This window comes from Glycine max, chromosome 14 (assembly GCF_000004515.6).
Source record: "Glycine max cultivar Williams 82 chromosome 14, Glycine_max_v4.0, whole genome shotgun sequence".
NCBI lineage: Eukaryota > Viridiplantae > Streptophyta > Magnoliopsida > Fabales > Fabaceae > Glycine > Glycine max.
In genome coordinates, this window is record NC_038250.2 from 3,394,529 (window position 1) to 3,416,521 (window position 21,993).

At 32.0% G+C, this 21,993-nt stretch overlaps 1 protein-coding gene across 2 annotated transcripts; it reads left to right on the forward strand.

The window, feature by feature from the left end:
- Nucleotides 1-760: 760 nt before the first annotated feature.
- LOC100810448 (structural maintenance of chromosomes protein 3) lies at nucleotides 761-21,028 on the forward strand. 2 transcript variants are annotated; one of them, XM_003545492.5, is made up of 30 exons: nucleotides 761-1,147; nucleotides 1,680-1,716; nucleotides 1,939-2,014; nucleotides 2,910-2,948; nucleotides 3,062-3,129; nucleotides 3,229-3,300; nucleotides 4,116-4,195; nucleotides 4,334-4,412; nucleotides 4,522-4,639; nucleotides 7,665-7,840; nucleotides 8,732-8,977; nucleotides 9,062-9,183; nucleotides 9,493-9,637; nucleotides 10,505-10,677; nucleotides 10,923-11,022; nucleotides 12,524-12,660; nucleotides 12,879-13,080; nucleotides 14,858-14,945; nucleotides 15,031-15,180; nucleotides 15,900-16,051; nucleotides 16,167-16,358; nucleotides 16,434-16,617; nucleotides 16,703-16,773; nucleotides 16,850-17,001; nucleotides 17,582-17,750; nucleotides 18,080-18,226; nucleotides 18,665-18,757; nucleotides 19,212-19,386; nucleotides 20,216-20,410; nucleotides 20,697-21,028. In XM_003545492.5, exons 2-29 carry the CDS (start codon nucleotides 1,702-1,704, stop codon nucleotides 20,407-20,409), a joined length of 3,615 nt encoding a protein of 1,204 aa, XP_003545540.2. In that variant the 5' UTR covers nucleotides 761-1,147; nucleotides 1,680-1,701; the 3' UTR covers nucleotide 20,410; nucleotides 20,697-21,028. The 2 variants fall into 2 exon arrangements, with proteins under 2 accessions (XP_003545540.2, XP_014622427.2); XM_014766941.3 differs by lacking the exons at nucleotides 761-1,147; nucleotides 1,680-1,716; nucleotides 1,939-2,014 and adding an exon at nucleotides 2,527-2,602.
- Nucleotides 21,029-21,993: the final 965 nt, after the last annotated feature.

The following is a 21,993-nucleotide window of genomic DNA, read 5'->3' on the forward strand; positions in this document are numbered from 1 at the left end:
CTCCCACCATGGAAGGGCAATTAGCATTAGTAGATGAAGGTGAAGGAGGAATTTCCTACAATGAAACTTTGCAATCTTTGGAGAAATGTCCATAGCATAAATAATTATAACATTTTGTGCAATCCTTCATATTCAATCTTTTATAAGTGGCATTGCAGTCACACCTTGTCTACCCCTTAAACAATTAAGTCAACCTCTACACAAACATAAGCAAACCTCCCAATAATAACATCAGTAGAATTAACATAAACTTTAATTGGCTTTCTCACTCCAACTACTAGAGCAAGTAAAATACATTCATTACAAAAGAATAAAGATTTAAACTCGAAAACCTTACTTGAACAATATTTTCCATAATTTTTGCTTTTGATGAAATAGAAAAAAGGATACCATGTTTAAATTGATAGACAATGATCAAATATCATTCATAATCCCTAATTCTTCATAACTTTATTTCTATCATTCTCCTCATCAAACTTGATCATAAAGAAATCATGGTTAGTGTCCACCAAAGCAAAACCAACAACCAACCTCCATACCTTAGAAAGACAATTGGCTTTGGGCTTTTCCTACATATCGATGGCAAATAAGGTCTCCTTTTGGGGCTAGAGCTGTCAATGAGCCGTCAATGAGATACCACTCTAAAAGAACTAAAATTCTAACCTTGTGTCAGGTCTCAGATAGACAATTTTTATGGGACGTAGGCCTCCCAAAATGCAGGCGTGCAAAGGTTTTCTTGGACCAAACAGGAAATTGACCATCGGGTGGAAACACAACCCATTCATGGTAGTAAATCCAATATTCTTTCCCAATTATCTAATAAGTAGTACATCCTGCCAAGGGGAGTACAGTGCTAAGAATTTTTTTATTTTTTGAAATTCGTGGATTCTTTTTCCCTAATGTCTAGCGCAAAATCCAACAATGATGCGTAAGAAAAAAAACAGAAAAGTATGTTTCTAAAAAATTTGCCGCGTTTATTGTAATGTTTTTATTTTCATTCCCTCGACGTCCGCTCGAACCAAGTGGTACAAAAAACAACCCCCAGTAGCGCACGGCTTATCCTTCGCACCCCGAAAACCCATTAAACGAACTACAGAAAGCTCCAACTTCAAGTTTGCTACTCCATTGTCACTGAACTTTCTCTGAGGTACTCTCTAGCTACTCCCATCAACTCCTGTAAATTCTTCACATGTTTCTGCTTCTCTTTCATCTTCGCCCTGCAATTTCTCTTTTCCCTCTCAGTGTTTTTGAAATTCGTTTGAAACCCTAACACTATCTACGAGATTGGTTTTACCTGGATTTCCTGTTCTCATACTTGATTTCTCTGCTGAAAACGTGGACACTCTTCATATCCCGATTTTGACCTGGAATTTTCATAGCTTTAGTGTGTTTCCTGGTTTGAAATCCAAATTGCCTTGTTTATTATACTGTTTTTTAAACTGAAACTGCTTAGGGCATCCGGTTTTTTCATCTCTGACTTTGCAATAGCTAAAGTAGCTTCCTCTGGATATGCTCAATTGTATTTATTTTTGAATTTTTGAATTCTGTTGTGATAGTACCTTGTCTTCTGTTTTACAAATACACGATTGCTGAAACTTGAGAAAGCATGTACAATACTCTGTGTTGTGTTTCTAATGCGTTCATGCTTATGGATTTGTTTTTTTTTTTTGCTCTTATAGGTACGGTTATGATACTTTCAACATGTACATCAAGCAGGTAATTGCACTTTGGAGTTATTTATTTATTTATTTAATTTAATCTTGTTAACTTCTGCTGTGTCCTAAATTATTAGATCTGGCTAGATTCTGTTTATGTATTATGATTCTTAAACACTTTCTCTCTTTCAAACACCCTATACTATGCTGTTATTTCGGTTTTGGATTTTGGAGTTGGTTCTCTGTCAATTTTTTTTAATGTACTTGTTTTGTGTGCTTTTAGGTTGTGATTGAAGGTTTTAAGAGTTATCGAGAGCAAATTGCCACTGAGCCTTTCAGTTCTAAAGTTAATTGTGTTGGTAATACTTTTACTGAAAAGCTTTTTGATGCTTTCTTCTATTGATACTGGAAAATCATTTGAAATGCATGCGTGATGTGGGCATTTCATTCATGACATGTTATGATGGCAGCTAAACAAAGCATGAAATTGAGGCAATGTAGAATAAGTTGTTTAGTCAATTTTTATTTGAATTCAGATATATTTGCATAGACTACATACATATATTCTTGAAAATCCTGCCATTGATCTCCTACCATAAGTCCATAACACCAATTAACTGCAATATCTGCATTCTACACATTTCCATAGAGTAGTACCCTACTTATCTTTGCAAAACCTTTAAATAACTATATATAGGTCCATTATCTGAACTATGTAGGAAATGCTTGCTAGTCAAGTAAAGATTAATGGATAATTAAGAAAGTGCTTCATTAAGATTGTGGCTCTGAGTAAACCATATTTATTAATTCTATTGATTATTGTTATTCAAAATCCAAATGAAAGACTTTGCCTTGGAACTTGGAAGTCACCTTTTCTGTTCCATGAATGTCCATAAAAAGAAGAGTTAAGGAGACACAAGAATTTTACTGTGAAGCTGAAAACCATGGTATGATCTCATCCTACTTGATTGCTATGCTGATAGGTTTGTTCTCACATCAAGCTAAAGGCTGCATACATTTTTTTTGGCAGAACCGCATTCTTTACTCACTACATTGTCTTCAGTTTCATTGCTTCCTTTTTTCCTTGTTTTCACACTAATGCATTCTTCCTTTCTCTTTAATTACATTTCATGTAATGTTAAGTTGTTTCTAAATATGAATTTTGATCTTTTTGTTTAGATCAAATGATGAATGCATCTGAATTGTATTTGTTCATAACTTCAATAATATCTATTCAATTATTTATTTTTGCAGTTGGTGCTAACGGATCTGGAAAGACAAACTTTTTCCATGGTAAAAAATCACCATATCTTCTTCGTATACAACTTTACTGACTGCCATTAGTCTTTGGAAGTAACTGAAATCAAATCTCTGACCTTCAATTGGTACACCCTTTTCTTTTGCAGCCATCCGTTTTGTGTTAAGTGATCTCTTTCAAAACCTACGCGGTGAAGATAGGCAGGCACTACTCCATGTATGGCACAGTTCATCCATTTATTTATATTCTGGTTCTCACCTATAACTAATCAGTTAGAGAATTTGAATATGCTTAAATAAATTATTCTCTGCACAGGAAGGAGCTGGACATCAGGTTTTATCTGCGTTTGTAGAGATTGTGTTTGACAATTCAGACAATCGTATCCCGGTAATATGTCGAGGATAATAATTTTTCTTCTATAGTTCTATTCACTATTCACGGTTATGAAAACGAAATGCTATTTATCTTTTTTTGTTCATAAAGTGTATCCTAAATGATGACAAAAATGGGAACTTTTTGGCACTTATCTTTCTCAATTCTCAGTGAAAGGATAGATTGTCTAAAAGCTGTTACAGGGCATATGCACATGGATTGGATTCTACAAAACAGTCACCTTTTTTGCCATTTTTAATCTATGGTACCTTTTTGACTGGTCGATGGTTGGATATTTATCCATTCTTGTGCAATGAATGCATATTGTGATCACTCTGCTTACAGAAATGAGTCTGTTGGAAAGAAAAGAATATAATAACGGATAAATTTTGTATTTAACTGAATGAAGACTTAATATCTAGATTTCTATAATGTTTTTTCTTCTTTTCACTCAACGCCATTTTTAACTTATTTGTTCTCTATGTTCCATAAACATCTTTTCATTCCATTTTTGAAAGTCTTCGGCATTGAGATTCTGATGGTGCACATTTTCTGCTAGCTGATAAGTAATTTGATTAATGATGAAGTGCTTTGCATTGTTTTGATTTCACTGAACTTCTACGATACAATTTCAATTTTAATAACTTTTTTATGCCGAAAACAAAATCTTGTTATTGATGCTTGTTGATGTAATTAATAATTGCATGTCTTCATAATTGATTTCTTTGTACTTTCTTTATGACAACAAAATTGCTTTACGTTTGAAAATCACTTATCCATGAAATTCTTAACTATGCACCATCATAGCATCTATCTGTGTTGGTGAATAGGTTGACAAGGAGGAAGTGCGCTTGCGCCGGACTATAGGTTTCAAAAAGGATGAGTATTTTCTAGATGGCAAGCACATAACGTGAGTGAAATAGAATTACATGTTAGAGCATATACTTTGCATTTATTTTTCACTTCAGAAAAAAGGTCATATTTTGTTGTATGCTGTTTGGTTGTATGAATATTTACCTTGATCCTAAAGATCATGTACAACCTGCAGAAAAACTGAAGTGATGAATTTACTGGAGAGTGCTGGGTTCTCCCGATCAAATCCTTATTATGTTGTGCAACAAGGAAAGGTATTGACTGATGGTGACAGTGCTTGAACTTGGTTTGGGATTTATTATTGTTATATTTATAAACTTTGAATCTAATTTCTAAACCTGTTTCATTTTTACTATTGCATAGATAGCATCACTAACCTTGATGAAAGACTCTGAACGACTTGACTTGCTGAAGGAAATAGGTGGTACTAGAGTTTATGAGGAGAGGCGTCGTGAAAGTTTGAAAATAATGCATGAAACTGGCAAGTTTATGATTTATTTATTTTTAAGTTCATGATTTATCTAGTCTTTCCTATTTATTTATTATTCATTTAAGTTCATTATTTGTAATCTAAAGTTCTTCTACTAAAGTTACCTCATGACATTTTCTCTTTAAGCTCTTTTAATTCATTACATCACTTATTTTTTATTAACTTTATTTGTTTCTTGACCTTTTATATTTTCAACCTTTTACATTGTTTTTTTGTCGTTTTAAAATTCCAAACAAATAACAATAAGAAGCATAATGTGTATTTGGTACTTTTTTAGTAAATATTACACACAAGTGTGTGTGTGTATATATATATATATACATAATGTGTATTTCGTACTTTTTTTACTTAGCTATAATTTATACTTGCAAGTCTTAAACAAAAATAATATTTGAAAAATATTTATTTAATTTTGTTTTCATAATTTTATTAATAATACTTAAATTTTTTTTATATTAATAGTATTAGCATTAGGTGTGTTCAAATTCTTGAAAGTTTCAATTAAAATATATGAAAATTTGTTTAACTGTACTTGATTTTTGTATATTTGATCAGTAATGCATTTGAATTCTATTGATACTAGGCATATGAACAAAAGAAACGTCAATTTTTTTTAAATTTTAAATAGAGATCTTGCTTAATATAATGAGATATTTTTTATATAATTTTCAATAGATGATGGATTATTTTATTGAATGGAATAATATTTATTTTATTGAAACAACTGAAAAGTAGTTAAGTTTAGAAGTTAATTAAACTAATAGTTGCACTGGGACATATTCAAAATTAACCTACCATCAAAGTTTTAAAATGGTTGTTATTATACTGTTTAAAAATACAGATCAATCAAATGGATTGTAAAATAAATTTTATTAATTTGTTGTATTAACTTGATTATGAATTATTGACTTAATTTTAATAAATTTCATTAATAATTCTTTGAATAATCACTGCATAAATGAATGAATATATATGTTGGTTTAGAAAATTCTGTTGATTATTTTTAAGTGCTATGTTTATAATATTTAATTTTAATTATTAATATACTTTTAAATAATAGAATTCTATGAATCAAATATCAAATATATAAAATATTTGTATACATTATGAGTTAAAAAGTGCTATTAAATACTTCATCTTGATATGGATTGTGTTGAAATACAATAAATCACACTAGAAGGAGGATTCAATAGTGTGTCAATCAAAATATAAGACATTTTTTGAAATGGAAGATGTGATAAACAAGTTATTAAGAACCCTGGTCTAGTGACTAAGAGTGGACTGTTGTCAAATGATGTATAAAACTTATTTTTCAGTGAAAATTTTGTATGCAGATTGTTTCAGTATTAGACTTTGAAATACTTAAATAAGCAAGCTAAAGAAGAGTAGTAAAATACGTCCAATTTTCCTTTACCAAGGAGTAAAGGGTTCTACTAATAAAACTTGATTACAACAAGTATTCTTTTCTGTTATTTCTAGCTTACAAGTATTCTCAAGACCATTAATGACCCAACCCTTAGATTCCCTCTGAATCTAAGAACACCCAAGTAGTATTGTTTTGTCACTAAGTCACTCTTGACTTTCACAAACAAAAGTTTAATAGAGAATCAAAGTCTTTACAACACTTAATCGAGTGAGTTTCTAATCCTTCACTAGTACTTTGTATATTACAAAGAATGAACTCTCTTAAGCTCATTGTATTTCTCAACAAATACTTTTCTTTTCTCTTATTTCTTGATTCACGACTCTTGTTTTTCTAAGTACGTTCGTCAAGGTTCTTCAATCCTTGATGTTGTATTTATAGATAGAGAGACGTTCATAATTGTGGAGAGAATTTTTGGGATTTAATGATATGACCATTGTGCAGATTGATCTTGTTTTTTGAATTAAGTGGATAATGTGCGTTTTGTTTGACAGCATCAAGACTTTTCATATCTGTCATTCATATGTAAAATGAAATAAAAGATAGATTCACATGTATGTTCCTTTTTAACAATCATATAAACTGGAATAAATTGATAAATTGAATTATGCATTCTTATTCCAATTGGTGTTTGGATGGACGAGACAAATACTTCTTGCTTACCGCAGAAGAGGTATCCATTAATGGATAAGTCTTTACCTGGTGTTGCCTCCAATTATCAAACCTATTGACTTACATGCAACAAAATAGTTAACTTAAATTTATATCTTTATTTTCATCAAAACCTTAAAAGATGTCAAGGTTGTCTAGTGTCTAACAAGTGTGTTTTTTTTTTTGAAGTTTGACGCATGGATAGAGTTTATTTCAATAACAGTGAATAGTGAATAGAAGAAATATTATTAAAATAAATATTTTCCTTAACTTAAATTTTAAAATTTGTTAAAAATAGTTTTAAGTTTATGATTGGATGAGAATAAAAGGAAATTTATTTTTCTTCAAATTCTTACTTTTAATTTTCTTTATATGAAATTGAAATTATAATAAGTTTTTTTACTGAAAATTAGTGTGTACTTTTAATAAGTCTCTCTCTCTCTATCAATAAGTATAAACAAACTTTATAAACTTTATTTTAATCCTTTAAATTTATTTCAAAAATTTAAATATTAATTTTCTCCTTCTAATATTTGCTTAATATTAATTTAATCCTCTAAATATTTGTGCTATCAACTCCATCCGATCAAGCATTCAAAGGCATTATAAATATTTTGATTTGTAATAATTAGATAAAATAATTATTTTTTTTGGTTATGTGGGAGACTAATTTGTTATTGTAAATTTTTTAATAACTAATTTAATATCAAGTAAATTTTTAAGGTACCAAATAGTAGTTTAATATTTTGTATTTTATAATAATCTATTTATTAAAATAATATTTTAAAAAATAATTTAATATTATCTTTATTAGTGAATGATTAATAATATGAAATAAGATATTTATATTTCATAAATTCATGCATCACATCGGTACAAAATCTAGTGTTTATTATTCTTGTTATTGATGTTGTTATTGTCATGCATTCTTCTGTTAGACAGGTAATAAAAGAAAGCAAATAATCCAAGTTGTACAGTATCTAGATGAAAGGTTGAAGGAACTAGATGAAGAGAAGGAGGAACTTAGAAAATATCAGCAGCTTGACAAGCAAAGAAAATCCTTGGAATATGCTATTTATAGCAAAGAAGTTCAAGATGCTCAGCAAAAACTTACAGAGGTTATATGTGATAAATGTTTCTCTCTTGTATAATTATTTGCATGATTTCCTACTGTGTTTTATAAGTTGTATTTACTTCTTGATGATTGGGTAGTTAGTCACAATCGTTTTGGTGATGATATATTCTTTTGGTTCTTAACCTTGCTGTGTGGTTCAAAATCACAGCTATATCACTGGAGATAAGACAATGAAAGTTTAAGACAAATTCTTAGGAGTACCTCACAGATGTTTTCAATTAATATTCTGGTTTGGTTTGATTCAATAGACAGAAACCTTGTCTGTGATGTGAGTGTACTCAGTTTTCATGAAAAATTTCAAAAGCTGTATAATATAATTTGTTGAATGACAATAAAAAACAAAATGTGCCCCCCTTTTACAATTTAATAGCTAATTCTAGAACACATTTAAGGTGAAGTGGTCGTTTCTCTTTATTTTCATTCCATTTTAGTTGATATCCAACACTGCATAAATCAGTAGAAGTTTTAAACCTTTTTCTGTTTAGAAATCGAAATTCCTCATGTGCTGAACCATAGTACTAAATCACGCTCAATAGTGTCACTGTTGCGCTGCATTACCGTACTTCTCTCCAGTGTGCTACTCCCCTCTTTCTCTCTTCTGACCGAGTCTCCATTGAACCCCGTGGTCCATTTGTAATTGGCTTGATACCCTTAACTCCTCTCTTCTTGCTATAAATGTGGATAAAAGGCCTGCCATATACTCGATGCAATTATTTGGAGTTTATAATTGTGCACTTTAATTTCTTTGTTGATCCTTATAGATCAATCATAATATTGAATGTCAAATATATATTGTTCTGACATTTTTAATCCCATTGTTGTTATATATTGGGTTTGTGATGCATGAAGTTGAATGCTTGTCACCTTGTTTTAGATAGAAGATGCTCGGACCAAGGTTTCTGACACATCAGCAAGGAAGTATAATGATGTTCTTGATGCACATGAGAAATCCAAAGATTTAGAGAATACATTAAAAGATGTATCGAAAGAACTTCAAAACTTTAACAAAGAGAAAGAGGTTATTGAAAAGCGACGAACAGTGGCATTAAAGAAGCACACAGAGCTTGAGCTTGATGTAAAAGACTTGCAAGAGAAGATCTCTGGAAATACCCGAGCCAAAGTACTAATTTGAAGAATTCATCTTATGAGTTATTTTGTTGGAATGGTTTTGTACATGGCTCATCTTTTAACTACATGCCTTCAGGAAGATGCTGCAAGACAACTGGAGATACTTGAGAAAGAAATTCAAGATTCAACTGCTGAACTGGGCAAAATTATTCCTTTACATGAAGATCAAGTTCAGAAAGAAAAAGACATTGGCAAGCAGTAGGTTATGGATATACTTGTCTAAGTTGTCTTTCAATATGCTTCAATTAGTGTACTGTATCTAACTCTCCCAGTTTTTGTATTCAAACTTTCTGACATGGTGGTCATGTTTTTTACTGCACTTTTATAACTGGTTAATCTTAATTTTTTAGTGTTTCTCATCTAGCTATAAATTTGGATTAGTCAGGATGTAGGATATATATATATATATATATATAAATCTTTCACATGTTTTTACTGTTTTTGAAATTTGTTGAGGATATTCAACATATTCTAATTAGTATTTCTCCCACATAAATGAATTGTTAGAATAATGGAGCGTGAGAAGAAACTCAGTATACTTTATCAAAAACAAGGACGTGCAACCCAGTTTTCAAGTAAAGCTTCTCGTGATAAGTGGCTTCAAAAGGAGATTGATGATCTTGAACGAGTGCTTTCTTCAAACAAGGGCCAGGCAAGTGTTCATTTTTCTGTAGAGCTATAATGAATTGTGTCCTAAATACTCTTTGAACAGATTCATGGCATGAAGATGTCTGCTTTTCTTTAATCCTGTGCTTCATTAATTTTAAATGTGATAACAAAATCATCTTTCTGAGGGCGAGCCCTGGTGCAGCGGTAAAGTTGTGCCTTGGTGACTTGTTGGTCATGGGTTCGAATCCGGAAACAGCCTCTTTGCATATGCAAGGGTAAGGCTGCGTACAACATCCCTCCCCCATACCTTCGCATAGCGAAGAGCCTCTGAGCAATGGGGTACGAAGTTTTTTTAACAAAATCATCTTTCTACTCTGTTGTATATGCATTTTTTTCCATGTTTTTCTGCCTACCAGATCAAGTGCATGTCTAACTGGGAGAAATGATCACTTTTGTCAACTTCCTAAGGTGGAATTTGGGAAAAAAAGTGATTATTTCTGGGAAAATAGTCATTCCTAAACATTCAGAGTGTTATTAGAAAATAGAATGAAAGAAGTACAATATCAGAGGATATGGTTTCCCCATTGAAGAAACAAAATGTGTGATTGCCACTACAAACAATATTTACATATTTACATTTTACTTGAATCCCATATGTTCGTAAAGACATAGACCTTAACTATTATTAAGCCATATGGTACTCAACTTGTTAACATTGATATATGAGTATTCTGAGTATAGAACTTTCATGTGATCAGTGACCCTTGCCATAGGTTCCAATATTTGCAAATTGTTAATCTCTATCATGGTAACAAAAAGAATCTCTATCTTTGTATTCTCCTTTTATATGAATAATGGTCTCTTGTACTATGCTCTCTTCCTTGTTTTTGATTGTTGTTTTGGTCTGCAGGAGCAAAAGCTTTTGGATGAAATTGATCGGCTTAAAGAAGAACTGCAGGATTGTGATGAGAACATAAACAGACGTAAATCAGAAATTACTACTTTGGAATCTCTCATTGCTCAGTCACGTGAAGGGCTTAATCGTTACAAAGAAGAGAGAGACAAGTTACATGGGGAGAGAAAGTATGTAACACCTCTTTTCTCTCTCTCTCTCTCTCTCTCTCTCAAAAAAGTTCTATGTAGACTTTTTACTAGATGAAAGAAGAAATATTGTTACAGTGAAGAATGCATACACCGAAAGTGTAGGATGGGGTGCCCTCCTTAGCAAAAGTAGAAAGGAGAAACATACTAAACTGCAAAAGTATATTATTTATTACTTTCCCTGGTCAAGAAAATATTTCTTATGAGTTTAAATTGCTACATTATAGGTCCCTATGGGGCAAAGAGAATGAACTTACTGCTGAAATTGATAAGCTGAGAGCTGAAGTTGAGAAGGCTGAAAAGAGTCTTGATCATGCAATTCCTGGTGTGAGTAATCCCTCTTTCTAACTTCTTTAACATCTCCTTTTGTAAATGCCATTAAATTGTCAAGAATCCTCAACATGGTGTTTCTAGGCATTGAATCTTTCACAATGTACAGGGTAGTCTGGGCATGTTTAGTTTAGAATTTTATTGCAACTTATATTCTACCTGATGCGAATTAACACAAAGTGCCATTATATTTGTAAATTGGTGTCACTCTAAAAGAATGTGGATGATTTTGACTTTGCCTTTGAGTGTTTTTACATTTTTCTATGCAGCATATAGATGAAGGAGATTGCAGAAACACTTTGCTTCCAGAAATTGTATTACACTTAGAATGATAGAAGATATAAAGGGATTTTGTTCGGTGGTGGAAGTACTTTTAATTTTTGAATTGGTAAATGAGTTATTATATCATAAAATTAAAATGAGATAGTTCTTAACACATCCTGAATTGGTAAATACATTATCATGAATAAATTTATGATAATAATATTGATATGATAGAAGATATGATAAAAAAAACTTCGTACCCCATTGCCCAGAGGCTCTTCGCTATGCGAAGGTATGATAATTATATTTTTTATAATCTTTATAATTTATTATGTTACATTACTAAAAGTGATCATTTGTTAACTTCATTGAATTTGATTTTGTATTTGCTACTCACATTTATATTTATATTAGATTGTGTATGAGTTTTGAAAAATATGCTGGTAAAAAATATGTTGTTTGAATAAAGACATGATAATTTTTTAAGGATACAAGTTTACAGGTTATGAAATATTTAAATTTTTTCAGTGTAGATTAGGTCATGCAAGTCAATTAGTGATTGACTTTGTCGATCCATGACTCACTCAGTGACCTAGTACCTAGACCAAGTCGATGACCAGTCCAAGTTTGATAACATTGGGCACAAGTACAGAGAGAGTTATGATATAATTATAAATTAAAAAATGAAATTTATTGAAACTAGTAGATCTTTTAATTTCTTTTATGTCGCACTCAAGCCCCAACTTCCTTTGTGATTGCTTGATGTGTATTGTAAGTTGTAACTGATACTACCCAACAAGTTTCATGGATTGCTGCATTGGAGGTGTATAATCGCCTGCTCCACATTGGACTTGAATGTTTTTAAATTTGTTATTGTGGAAGTTTACTGTAATATTATATAATTATGTTTGTAATCTTTTATAAAAAAAATCTTTGAATAGTATTTTAATTGAATTACAGTTGTATTTTTAATCAATATTTTTTTTGACTATTTAGTTGTAGTTAATTATAATGTGGGTAAGTATGGGTATGTAGATACCCCAATGGGTAAGGGTATGGGGATTAAAATTATTATCCACAATAGTATGAGTCATGGGTACTTAGATCTTATGCTGCTGTTTATCTGTTGAGTTTGAGGGTTAACTGTCATGATGTTTCTATAATATTATTATCATTCTAGGGACAGGTTATCGTTTTTATCTATCACCATGTTTGACACTATTATGATGTTCAGGATGTGAGAAGAGGGTTGAATTCAGTTAGGAAGATCTGCAGGGAGTATAACATTTCTGGAGTTCATGGTCCAATTATTGAGTTACTGAATTGTGATGAAAAGTTTTTCACTGCTGTTGAAGTTACTGCAGGAAACAGGTAATTTCTCACTGATATTTCTTTTAATGTATTGATTTCATCACATGTTGCATTGAGCATTTTCCTATATTGTTTTGGGGGAGGGGGAGGAGAATTTGGCTCCTCGGTTGTTCCATCTTGTTATTTTTAGTCTTTGTTCTTGGCCTGATTTCTTTGCTGGTTTTATATTTTCACACATTTGGCTTAATGTTTTTATTTAACATCTTTTGTTTGAACAGCTTATTTCATGTGGTTGTTGAAAATGATGACAAGTCAACCCAGATAATTAGACATCTTAATTCACAGAAAGGTGGTCGAGTTACATTTATTCCACTTAACAGAGTAAAGGCTCCACGTATCACTTATCCACAGAGTTCGGATGTCATACCTCTTTTAAAGAAATTGAATTTTAAACATGACTATACTCCTGCATTCAGTCAGGTTAGCTTCTAAACAAATGTTATCTTTTATTTCACATGGGTACAACATCTTTATGTGCTATTTGGTAATAAAATAATTCCTAGGTTTTGGTCTCTCAGATGTCAACTTAACATGAAAAATTGATGCATAATGGGTAAGCATGTTAGTTTATAATAATCATGGTATTAAATGATTATTATTTATTGTGTAGGGCTTATTATCATGTTTTTATCAAAAGTTTAACATTTTCTCTTATTTTAGAGATCTCCCCTATTCTTGAGAAACAAGAAAACAATTATTCATTGCATTTATGACTCATGTAGTCATATTACGAATAAGAGCCTCCGCTGTGTAAATTAGACACAGAATTCATGTTTCTTGTTTTCTCTCTTCCTTAACAGTTTCTAAACTACTGTAACACAGCACAAGGATCTAGTGGCGGCCTTATTACCTATGGACCTACTTCAGGTTGTTTGTACTGATCCTGATTTTGCTTCAATTAGACTCATCTCTTCCCGTGTTATAGATTCTCACTAGATAAAAATCCTGTTGGGATATTTACTAGATTCATACACTCCATCTATATAGGGATGAAAATTTGAAAATGAGAGCATTACTGTGTAATGTGTATATTTCAAAACAGGGGGTGGGGGGAGTCTGTGTAATGTTCAAATTCAAATTTTGCACAGGAGTTCACTCGAAATTTTCAATGTAAACACAGTAATTAACGTAGTTCTCAATAGCGGCCGGAGTGCCCGCTATTGCAGCAGAGCGACAGTGACGTGTGATGCAGACTTCTTTCGCGTTGCGATTGGAGTGGCTGGGATCGTGCTTCTGACTATGAAGCCCAAGTGAAATCCGCCATGCTGGATACTCCGTGACCTCCCTCGTGCCGTTGCCAACCACTCACTCTTCCATTTGCGTTCTGTAACAGGGACAATTCATTTTCACAGTGGCGGCATGAGCTAACAAAGAGCATGGTTAGTGATGGGTCAGGTCCTTAGGGTTTTTTTTTTCTTTTTCCTAATTTGTTGGGCCTTGGGCCTCAAGTCCAACATTTCTCTGCCATATAATTTCACAAGGGTGGGTTTTTAACTTGTTATCTGGTGATCTGTTGTCTTTGCTATAATATAATAAACCAAATAATAATAATAATAAAAATTATAATACTATTAGAAAAACAAAAAACTATTTAAAGCATAGCACATAATATAATAAACTTAATAGAGCATAACATATGATAATAAATTAGAAGTTGCAGTACTAAAAAACATAATCAACTAACTAATAATAGTTATAAAACTAAATAAAACATAATATATAATATAATAAGCTAAATGCTAATACTAATAATAAATTCTGAACAATATAATAATAAGAAATATATATTAAATAAGATGGAAATTAATAATGAGGAATCAACTATATGTAGAAAATGGAAATTTATAATTTATTTTTAATGTTTTAGTAAATAAGATGTTTGCCGTTGATGTGATGGCGAATCTATTATGTCTGTCATTGATGCTTTAGTTTGTGCAAAAGGTTGGCTGAGTAAATTAGACTTGTGCTTATGAGATAGACAAGACATTTCAGTTGAACACTTTTATAGAAAATTGTTTTGTGAGATTCATTGAATGGGATTTTCTTAGAAGGTAATGTCTGCTTCTTTGTTTCAAGTTGGAATCTTAGATTTACAGTTGCATATGCTAATGTAGTAAAAATAATTAGGTGATAGTATAATATTAAATATTACTTATTTAGTTGCATTTGATGTCCCTTAATTTGTGATATTTCATAGGTCTTTGCTAGAACAGTTATCTGCAAGAATTTGGATGTGGCTTCAAGGGTTGCTCGTTCTGATGGTCTGGACTGCATAACTCTGGATGGTTGGCCTAGCTCTTTTCATTGTCTGTCTACTTGATCAGGGCTGGTCTTGTGTTTTGCCCTGACAAATTGTCTGACTTATTACAGGTGATCAAGTAAGCAAGAAAGGCAGTATGACTGGAGGATTTTATGATCACAGACGATCAAGATTGAGGTTTATGAATATCATTAAGCAGAATGCAGACACTATTCACATTAGAGAGGAGGAATTGGAGAAAGTTAGATTTAATCTACAAGATATCCTTTATGTTAATAAATGAATATTCTTTTTGTATTTTTCATTTCTCTTAGGCAAAAACTCATTATAAAATGCATCTAAAAAAATGAGGAAATAAAGGAAAGAAAATCCAGATGATCTGCTTGCTGGAAGAAAATAGCTCCAAGAGTGAGGATAAAGGAAACTTTAGATGTGTTCACTTTTTGTTATAATGCATATTTGATATTTCTTCGATTAATTGCAACTTTGCCCCTGTAATTTTACTAGTGTGCTGGTTACTTCTTTTGTTTCTTGGGGCATATTCTTGTTGATGCCTCAAAAGAATGTTTTAAACTTTTAATGAGTGAAGGTGCATTGCTTCATAAAATTGTTTTATTAGAAATGTGTCAAGTTGAAGTTAAAGATAATAAGATTTTCTACCTAGGTTTTATTGAGGACAAAACTTTTGTGTTATAGCATTTTGATTGTTCCATAATACTGAAGTCTAGTGGTTCTTTTGGACTCTATTATTGGGGGACTTCTTTATTATTTTTTCTTGCATTTGTTTATTTATTGATGATGATTGGTTATCCTTGGGATGATTTATTTGCTTCATCTTATGCTAAAAGTCTTGTAAGAGAGCCTCAATTTGTTATTGACCTGACAACATGAAATGTGATATATTTCTCTGTTTTTGTGAATGACTTCTCTGATGCCTAAGCTATTCCTCCAATGGTTGTTTTCACTGAATTAGTTTTACAGATAGACCAAAAGATTAATGAAATTGTTGCTGAACAGCAGAAGAGTGATGCCAAATGTGCTCATGACAAATCTGTGATCGAACAGCTTAAGCAGGATATTGCTAATGCTAATAAGCAGAAGCTGTTGATTTCTAAAGCACTTGCAAAAAAGGTGTTATTGAATTTCTCAGTTATACTTAATTATTCCCTGGGAGCCACTTTTAGTTGGTAGTTTCTTGTGGAGTTTTTCACTATTTTTTAATACCTTTTTCCTTAATTGCTTGTAGGAGAAGTCTGTTGGGGATGTCCAGAATCAAATTGAACAGCTTAATGCTAGTAATGCTATGAAGAATGCTGAGATGGGCACTGAGCTCATTGATCATTTAACACCAGAGGAAAAAAAGCTTTTGTCAGATCTGAACCCTGAAATCAAAGACCTTAAAGAGAAGCTTGTTGCTTGCAAGACTGATCGTATTGAGGTTATTCAATCAATTGTATTGGTGCTCATAATCTTCATGAAGTTAGTGTTCTTATTCTGGCTTAAAATTTTGCAGACTGAAGCACGGAGAGCAGAGCTTGATACCAATCTGACCACTAACCTTAGGAGAAGGAAACAAGAGTTGGAGGCTGTAATATCATCTGTGGATGCTGATTCTTTGGTTGCTGATGCTGAATCAAAACAGCAGGAACTTAGTGATGCTAAAATATTGGTTGATGATGCAACAGGGCAGCTTAGAAGTGAGACCTTCAAACTTTCAATCAATCTAGTCTTTTATCTATGTCTTGAATATATTTCCTTGTTTAACCAAATATTCTTCCCCAGGTGTTACTGAAAGTATAAATGACCGAACACGGCAAATTAAAAAGATCAAAGATGAATTGAATAAATTGAAGGTAATAATGACCTTATAAATTGATCACTGGTATATGTATTATTGCTCCCAACAATGATGAAAGCTTTTGGCTGTAGTCTTTGGAGGACGAGTATGAAAGGAAACTTCAGGAAGATGCAAAAGAATTAGAGCAATTGCAGAGTAAAAAAAATACATATGCTGCTAAAGAAGAGGAATATGCCAAGAAAATAAGGGAACTGGGGCCATTGACATCAGATGCTTTTGAGGCGTAAGTCTTTTCTTTCACCACATTTTTCTTTTTCTTTTTTGTGTGCATTAGATGAATTATTTTAGAGGGATGTGAAAAGAAAACTGAAAGATGCTATGAAAAGCATTGAAGGACTGTTTCTATTAGCAAAGGAAAAGTGACAATTTTCTTCCACAATCTATTTGATATTGTCACCTTAACTAAGCCTTTGTGCTTGTCAGATATTCCAAACTTCTACAATGATACATTTTCGTTGAACACATTTGTTCCCACTCCTTTGTCATTAAATATGGCATGGCTAACTCCTGCATCCATTCAGACAAAGGCACAAAGCATGTGTCCAAGCAAATGAACAGGAAAATAATCCTATCTTCAACAATTTTGAATTGGTTTGTTATTTCAGCTATTTTTTAATTAATATCAGGTATTTAGTCTTTTTTTGGGGTAAACATGATTACTGTGCCATGATATGTTTGATGATCCGCCAGATATGGTGCTATTACAGTTTATAGCTTGAAGCATTGCAATTTATCATTTTCTCTGTACTTTGTTTTTAGCTAACTTTATTTAATTCCTTTCCTTTACTCGTTGCAAATGGCAGGTATAGACGAAGGAATATTAAAGATTTGCACAAAATGCTGCACAGGTGCAACGAGCAATTGCAGCAATTCAGTCATGTAAACAAGAAAGCACTTGACCAGTATATAAATTTTACAGAACAACGAGAAGAACTTCAGAAAAGACAGGCTGAACTTGATGCAGGAGATGAGGTACTTTGCAGGGATTTTCATTTGGAATGCCCTTTATTCCTCAAAGAATCAAAAGTCTTTGAGGACTACACTGCTTAGCATATATTGTTAGTTCTGCACTTTACTATCTAAATGTTTTGGTGCAACTGATCTGTCATGGCTCTGAAAGTTGCTTTTTTATGTGCCTCATTAGTAGGTCTTGTTAACCAATCCCCTATATGTGGAATAACCTAGGAATGCTTATGTCTGATTTGGGTTCAAGCTTGATTTTGCAAGTCAGACTGATTCCAATGCAACTAATTTATCCTAGGCATTGCCATCTTTTTTGACTTTGTATTGAATAATTACAGAAAATTAAGGAGCTGATATCAGTGCTAGATCAACGTAAGGATGAGTCAATAGAACGCACTTTCAAAGGTGTTGCTAGGCATTTTCGGGAAGTATTTTCCGAACTTGTGCAGGGGGGGCATGGTCATCTGGTTATGATGAAAAAGAAGGTTTGTGATCATTCTTGACTTATTGTTAGGATTCAATTGCAATGTATGAGACTTGGAGTCCCACATTAGAAGTATGTGATTCTGGTGTGGGGTTTATAAGGCCTTGGGCTCTCCAACTACAATAGCTAGCTTTTGTGGTGTGGTTCTCCCAAGGTTCTTATCACGTTTCTATTCAGTTCCTTTTTTGAATGAGAAAAAATAATGTTTATAACTTGTTATCTTGGTTTCACATTTTAAAATAGTTTTAAGTGGACATTATTTTTTTAATGTTTTCATGTCCTATTGATTCCATTTTCTTGTTTCAATGTGGTGCTTGATTATTGCTTTATTTATTTGTATTTTGCTAAAAAGGTGTGATGAATCTCCAGTAGAAAGTTTTTTTAGTCATTGTAATTGATATGAAAGTGGTATTTCTGTATTGTATTTCCTTTCCCTCAGGATGGTGATCATGATGATGATGAAGATGAGGATGGTCCTCGTGAAGCAAATCCAGAGGGGAGAGTAGAAAAGTACATTGGAGTGAAAGTGAAGGCAAGTGTATTTTGTTTTATGCCTTTATTTTTATTTTTAATTTTAATGTAAAGTTTCTGCCAGAATGCTTGAGGGTTTGTTAACCACACCTGTTGGGATGAGGCTATTGTTGTTTGTAATTTTGTATTGGAATGCTTGAGGGTTTGTTTTGTACATTAAAAGAGTTAGATAATAGTGTGGGGTGGGAGATATTTTTCTTCATATCTGGAGATATTTTTCCTTTCTTTCATTTCTGGTTTTTATTTAGACTTAGCTAATGCAACCAATCAAAAGCAAAACTTTATATCATGTAACAACACAAGCTGCATTAAAATAGCTGTATCGTTCACTGGTCCTTTACTGCAGTTGCCCTAGCATTGCTTCAAAAAATTGGTGATTTTTATTTCTACTATATTACAAGCACATAACGTAGCATCTAAGTTCTGACATTTCTGGACATGTTTACGGCTTGCAGGTCTCATTTACTGGACAAGGGGAGACACAGTCCATGAAGCAGTTGTCCGGGGGCCAAAAAACTGTTGTCGCCCTTACACTTATCTTTGCCATACAGCGATGTGATCCGGCTCCCTTTTATCTATTTGATGAGATTGATGCAGCGCTGGATCCACAGTACCGAACTGCTGTTGGAAGTATCCTTTTTATGCTTGCTACCATATTATGTCAAATATCTGGTCCTGTGCAATTCTTCCATCTCTATTTACTGCACTCCTCATCTTCCATTAAATGAAATTTTATTGTGCATATTGGAGGTAGTTGAGGTTTAGGTTTATGCTATATATGGTGAGTCTTCAATCATCGAAAACATACCTGCTATTATGTACCTATCATTTAATGATTCAACTCAAAACTGTGTGGAATGGAATGGGATGGGGTGCAATGAAATGGAGTGGAATTAAATTATTGTTTCATTGTTTGGATATTTTTATGATGAATTGGGAAAAAGTGGTCCCGTCCCATACCACTCAAATTGGAGGGGAGGAAAAGAAGGGGGTATTAGGGACAGAATGGAATGCAGTCCATTAGATTCCATTTCATTGTATCCTATCCTATCCAATAAAACCTAATATTATTCCATTCCATTATACTCCGTACAATCTCTTTTACATCTCCTAGATTATTTTGAAAACATCTAATGTTATCATATCTTAGATTATCCATTATGGTTAGTTTTCCTATCTTCTTATTCTCTCTAAACAGTGGTTTCGACTTCCTTATCTCATGATATTTTTCCTATTTATTTAGGATTATTAATTTGATTAGTATAGATAACGGTTTGTGCTTTAGGTTTTATGAACAATATCATCAGTTACATTTCATATCAAGTCAATATAATATTTAGTCTAGATTTCCTATCAAGTTAAATTTAAAAATCAATTCGTGCTTGTGATATTCTTTTTGAATGATATCTAGATTTCCTATTATACCATTGTCCCTTTTGGAATTCTTGATCCTCCATAGATATGATTCGTCGCTTAGCAGACATAGCAAACACTCAATTTATCACTACGACTTTCCGCCCAGAGCTAGTGAAAGTTGCTGATAAGATATATGGAGTAACACATAAAAACAGGGTCAGCCGTGTTAATGTTGTATCTAAGGAAGATGCTCTGGAATTTATTGAGCATGACCAGACGCACAATGCTGCTGAATAAGGTTAATGTTATAATTTATATTATACTTTATGGTTGGGACGATTCCTACTCGTATTTGGAGTTTTTCTTTCTCTTATTAACTTGGGTTTTGCGATTCTGTAGATAAAAGTTAAATTATAATTATTGCATGCTTTTCGTTGAGAAGTTACAAGATTTTTCTGAGCATCATAACTGTGTAACTTGTTTGGGCAATTGTTTAAATGACCCAATGATCATACACATTTTCTAATGATATACTAGGTCAGTTGGTTATGTATTTTGAAGTGGTATTTTTTATGTGTTGTTAGGTGCTTCTGAATCACATGGTCTGAACTGAAATTAGTCAACTCTGGGACTCTTCGAAGATTGTAACGTAGAGATTGCAGAATCAAGTTCATTCAAATTCTGCAACCTACTATTTATCTGATTGTAATATGGTGTGATGCCAATATAAGTCTTGGAGTAACCAAAAAGCTTGGTCAGATATGTTTTCACAGTTGTAAAATGATCTAGTCCCCCTCGTTGTACAAATTTAATCACTTTGTGTAGTGTTTTAGATTTGTTATTTTCCATTTTATACAACAAAAAAGTATCATGAGGACTTTGTCTCTTTAAATGAATCAATACAACTTGACTAAAATTAATTTAGGTTTAATATGATATTTGGATATAGAAGATTTTAGAAAATAAAAAGATATCTTATTTTATATATATAGTTTAAAAATGTTATTTATTTGCATTCTTAGTTAACCTATATTTGATTAATAAATAATTAATTTAATTTAATCAGTTAACTTTTTACTATTAATTATTGCTTATGTAAAGACATTGATGGATATGCGTGAAATTTTTTCAGGGTCAAATAAATTATTAGTTAAATAATATATAATTTACAGAATTTAATTGATGTTTTTCTGGAACATGCCTCACAAGGCTAATAAATATTTCTCTTAAAATCTTATCATAATCAAGATAACTAGTTCGAAATTCTTAATTTCCAAAAGAAATAATCGTTGATTTATTATCCTATAGTTGTAAGTTGCAGTAGTTATATAAGTGAATCGTGATTTAATGAACCATTTTGAATTCTAGATAAAAGGACTTTATATCCAAAAGAAAATTAAAGATATAATGATAATTAGATAACCCATTGTTTTGTTTTAGTTTAACCTTCTTTTATATTTCGACATAGAAACTAGAAATATATTTCGTCATGAGAGAAGATAGCGAACCTAAGTACATATCAACAACAGATTGAGATATGCTTTTAAGTCTTTCGTCTTAATTTCAATTTTAGTTTCTTAAATTATCTTTGTTAGAATAAATTAGTTATTCGTCAATTTTTTCACTAATAATATTAATTTTAACTGACGTGAGAAATACTAAATATTATTAGCGAACATATAAATACTATAAAAAAATGTTACATTAGATAAGTATTTTTCATGTCTGATAAAATTTTCTTGCGTGTCAGTTATAATAGACAATTTTTTTGCCATGTCACATATATAATAGACAATTTTCCTGTCACTTTTATTGAAATTTAATTTTAAATAAGAGTAAATAACCACTTTTTTTCTTGAAGGTGTAACTTGCTCATAAATA

What these genes read in the sequence shown, in the direction of transcription:
- LOC100810448 (XM_003545492.5), top strand. An exon ending in CTCAGCAAAAACTTACAGAG is followed by an intron (nt 7,841 to 8,731) that starts GTTATATGTGAT and finishes ACCTTGTTTTAG; the next exon opens with ATAGAAGATGCTCGGACCAA. An exon ending in ACATTGGAGTGAAAGTGAAG is followed by an intron (nt 18,758 to 19,211) that starts GCAAGTGTATTT and finishes TACGGCTTGCAG; the next exon opens with GTCTCATTTACTGGACAAGG.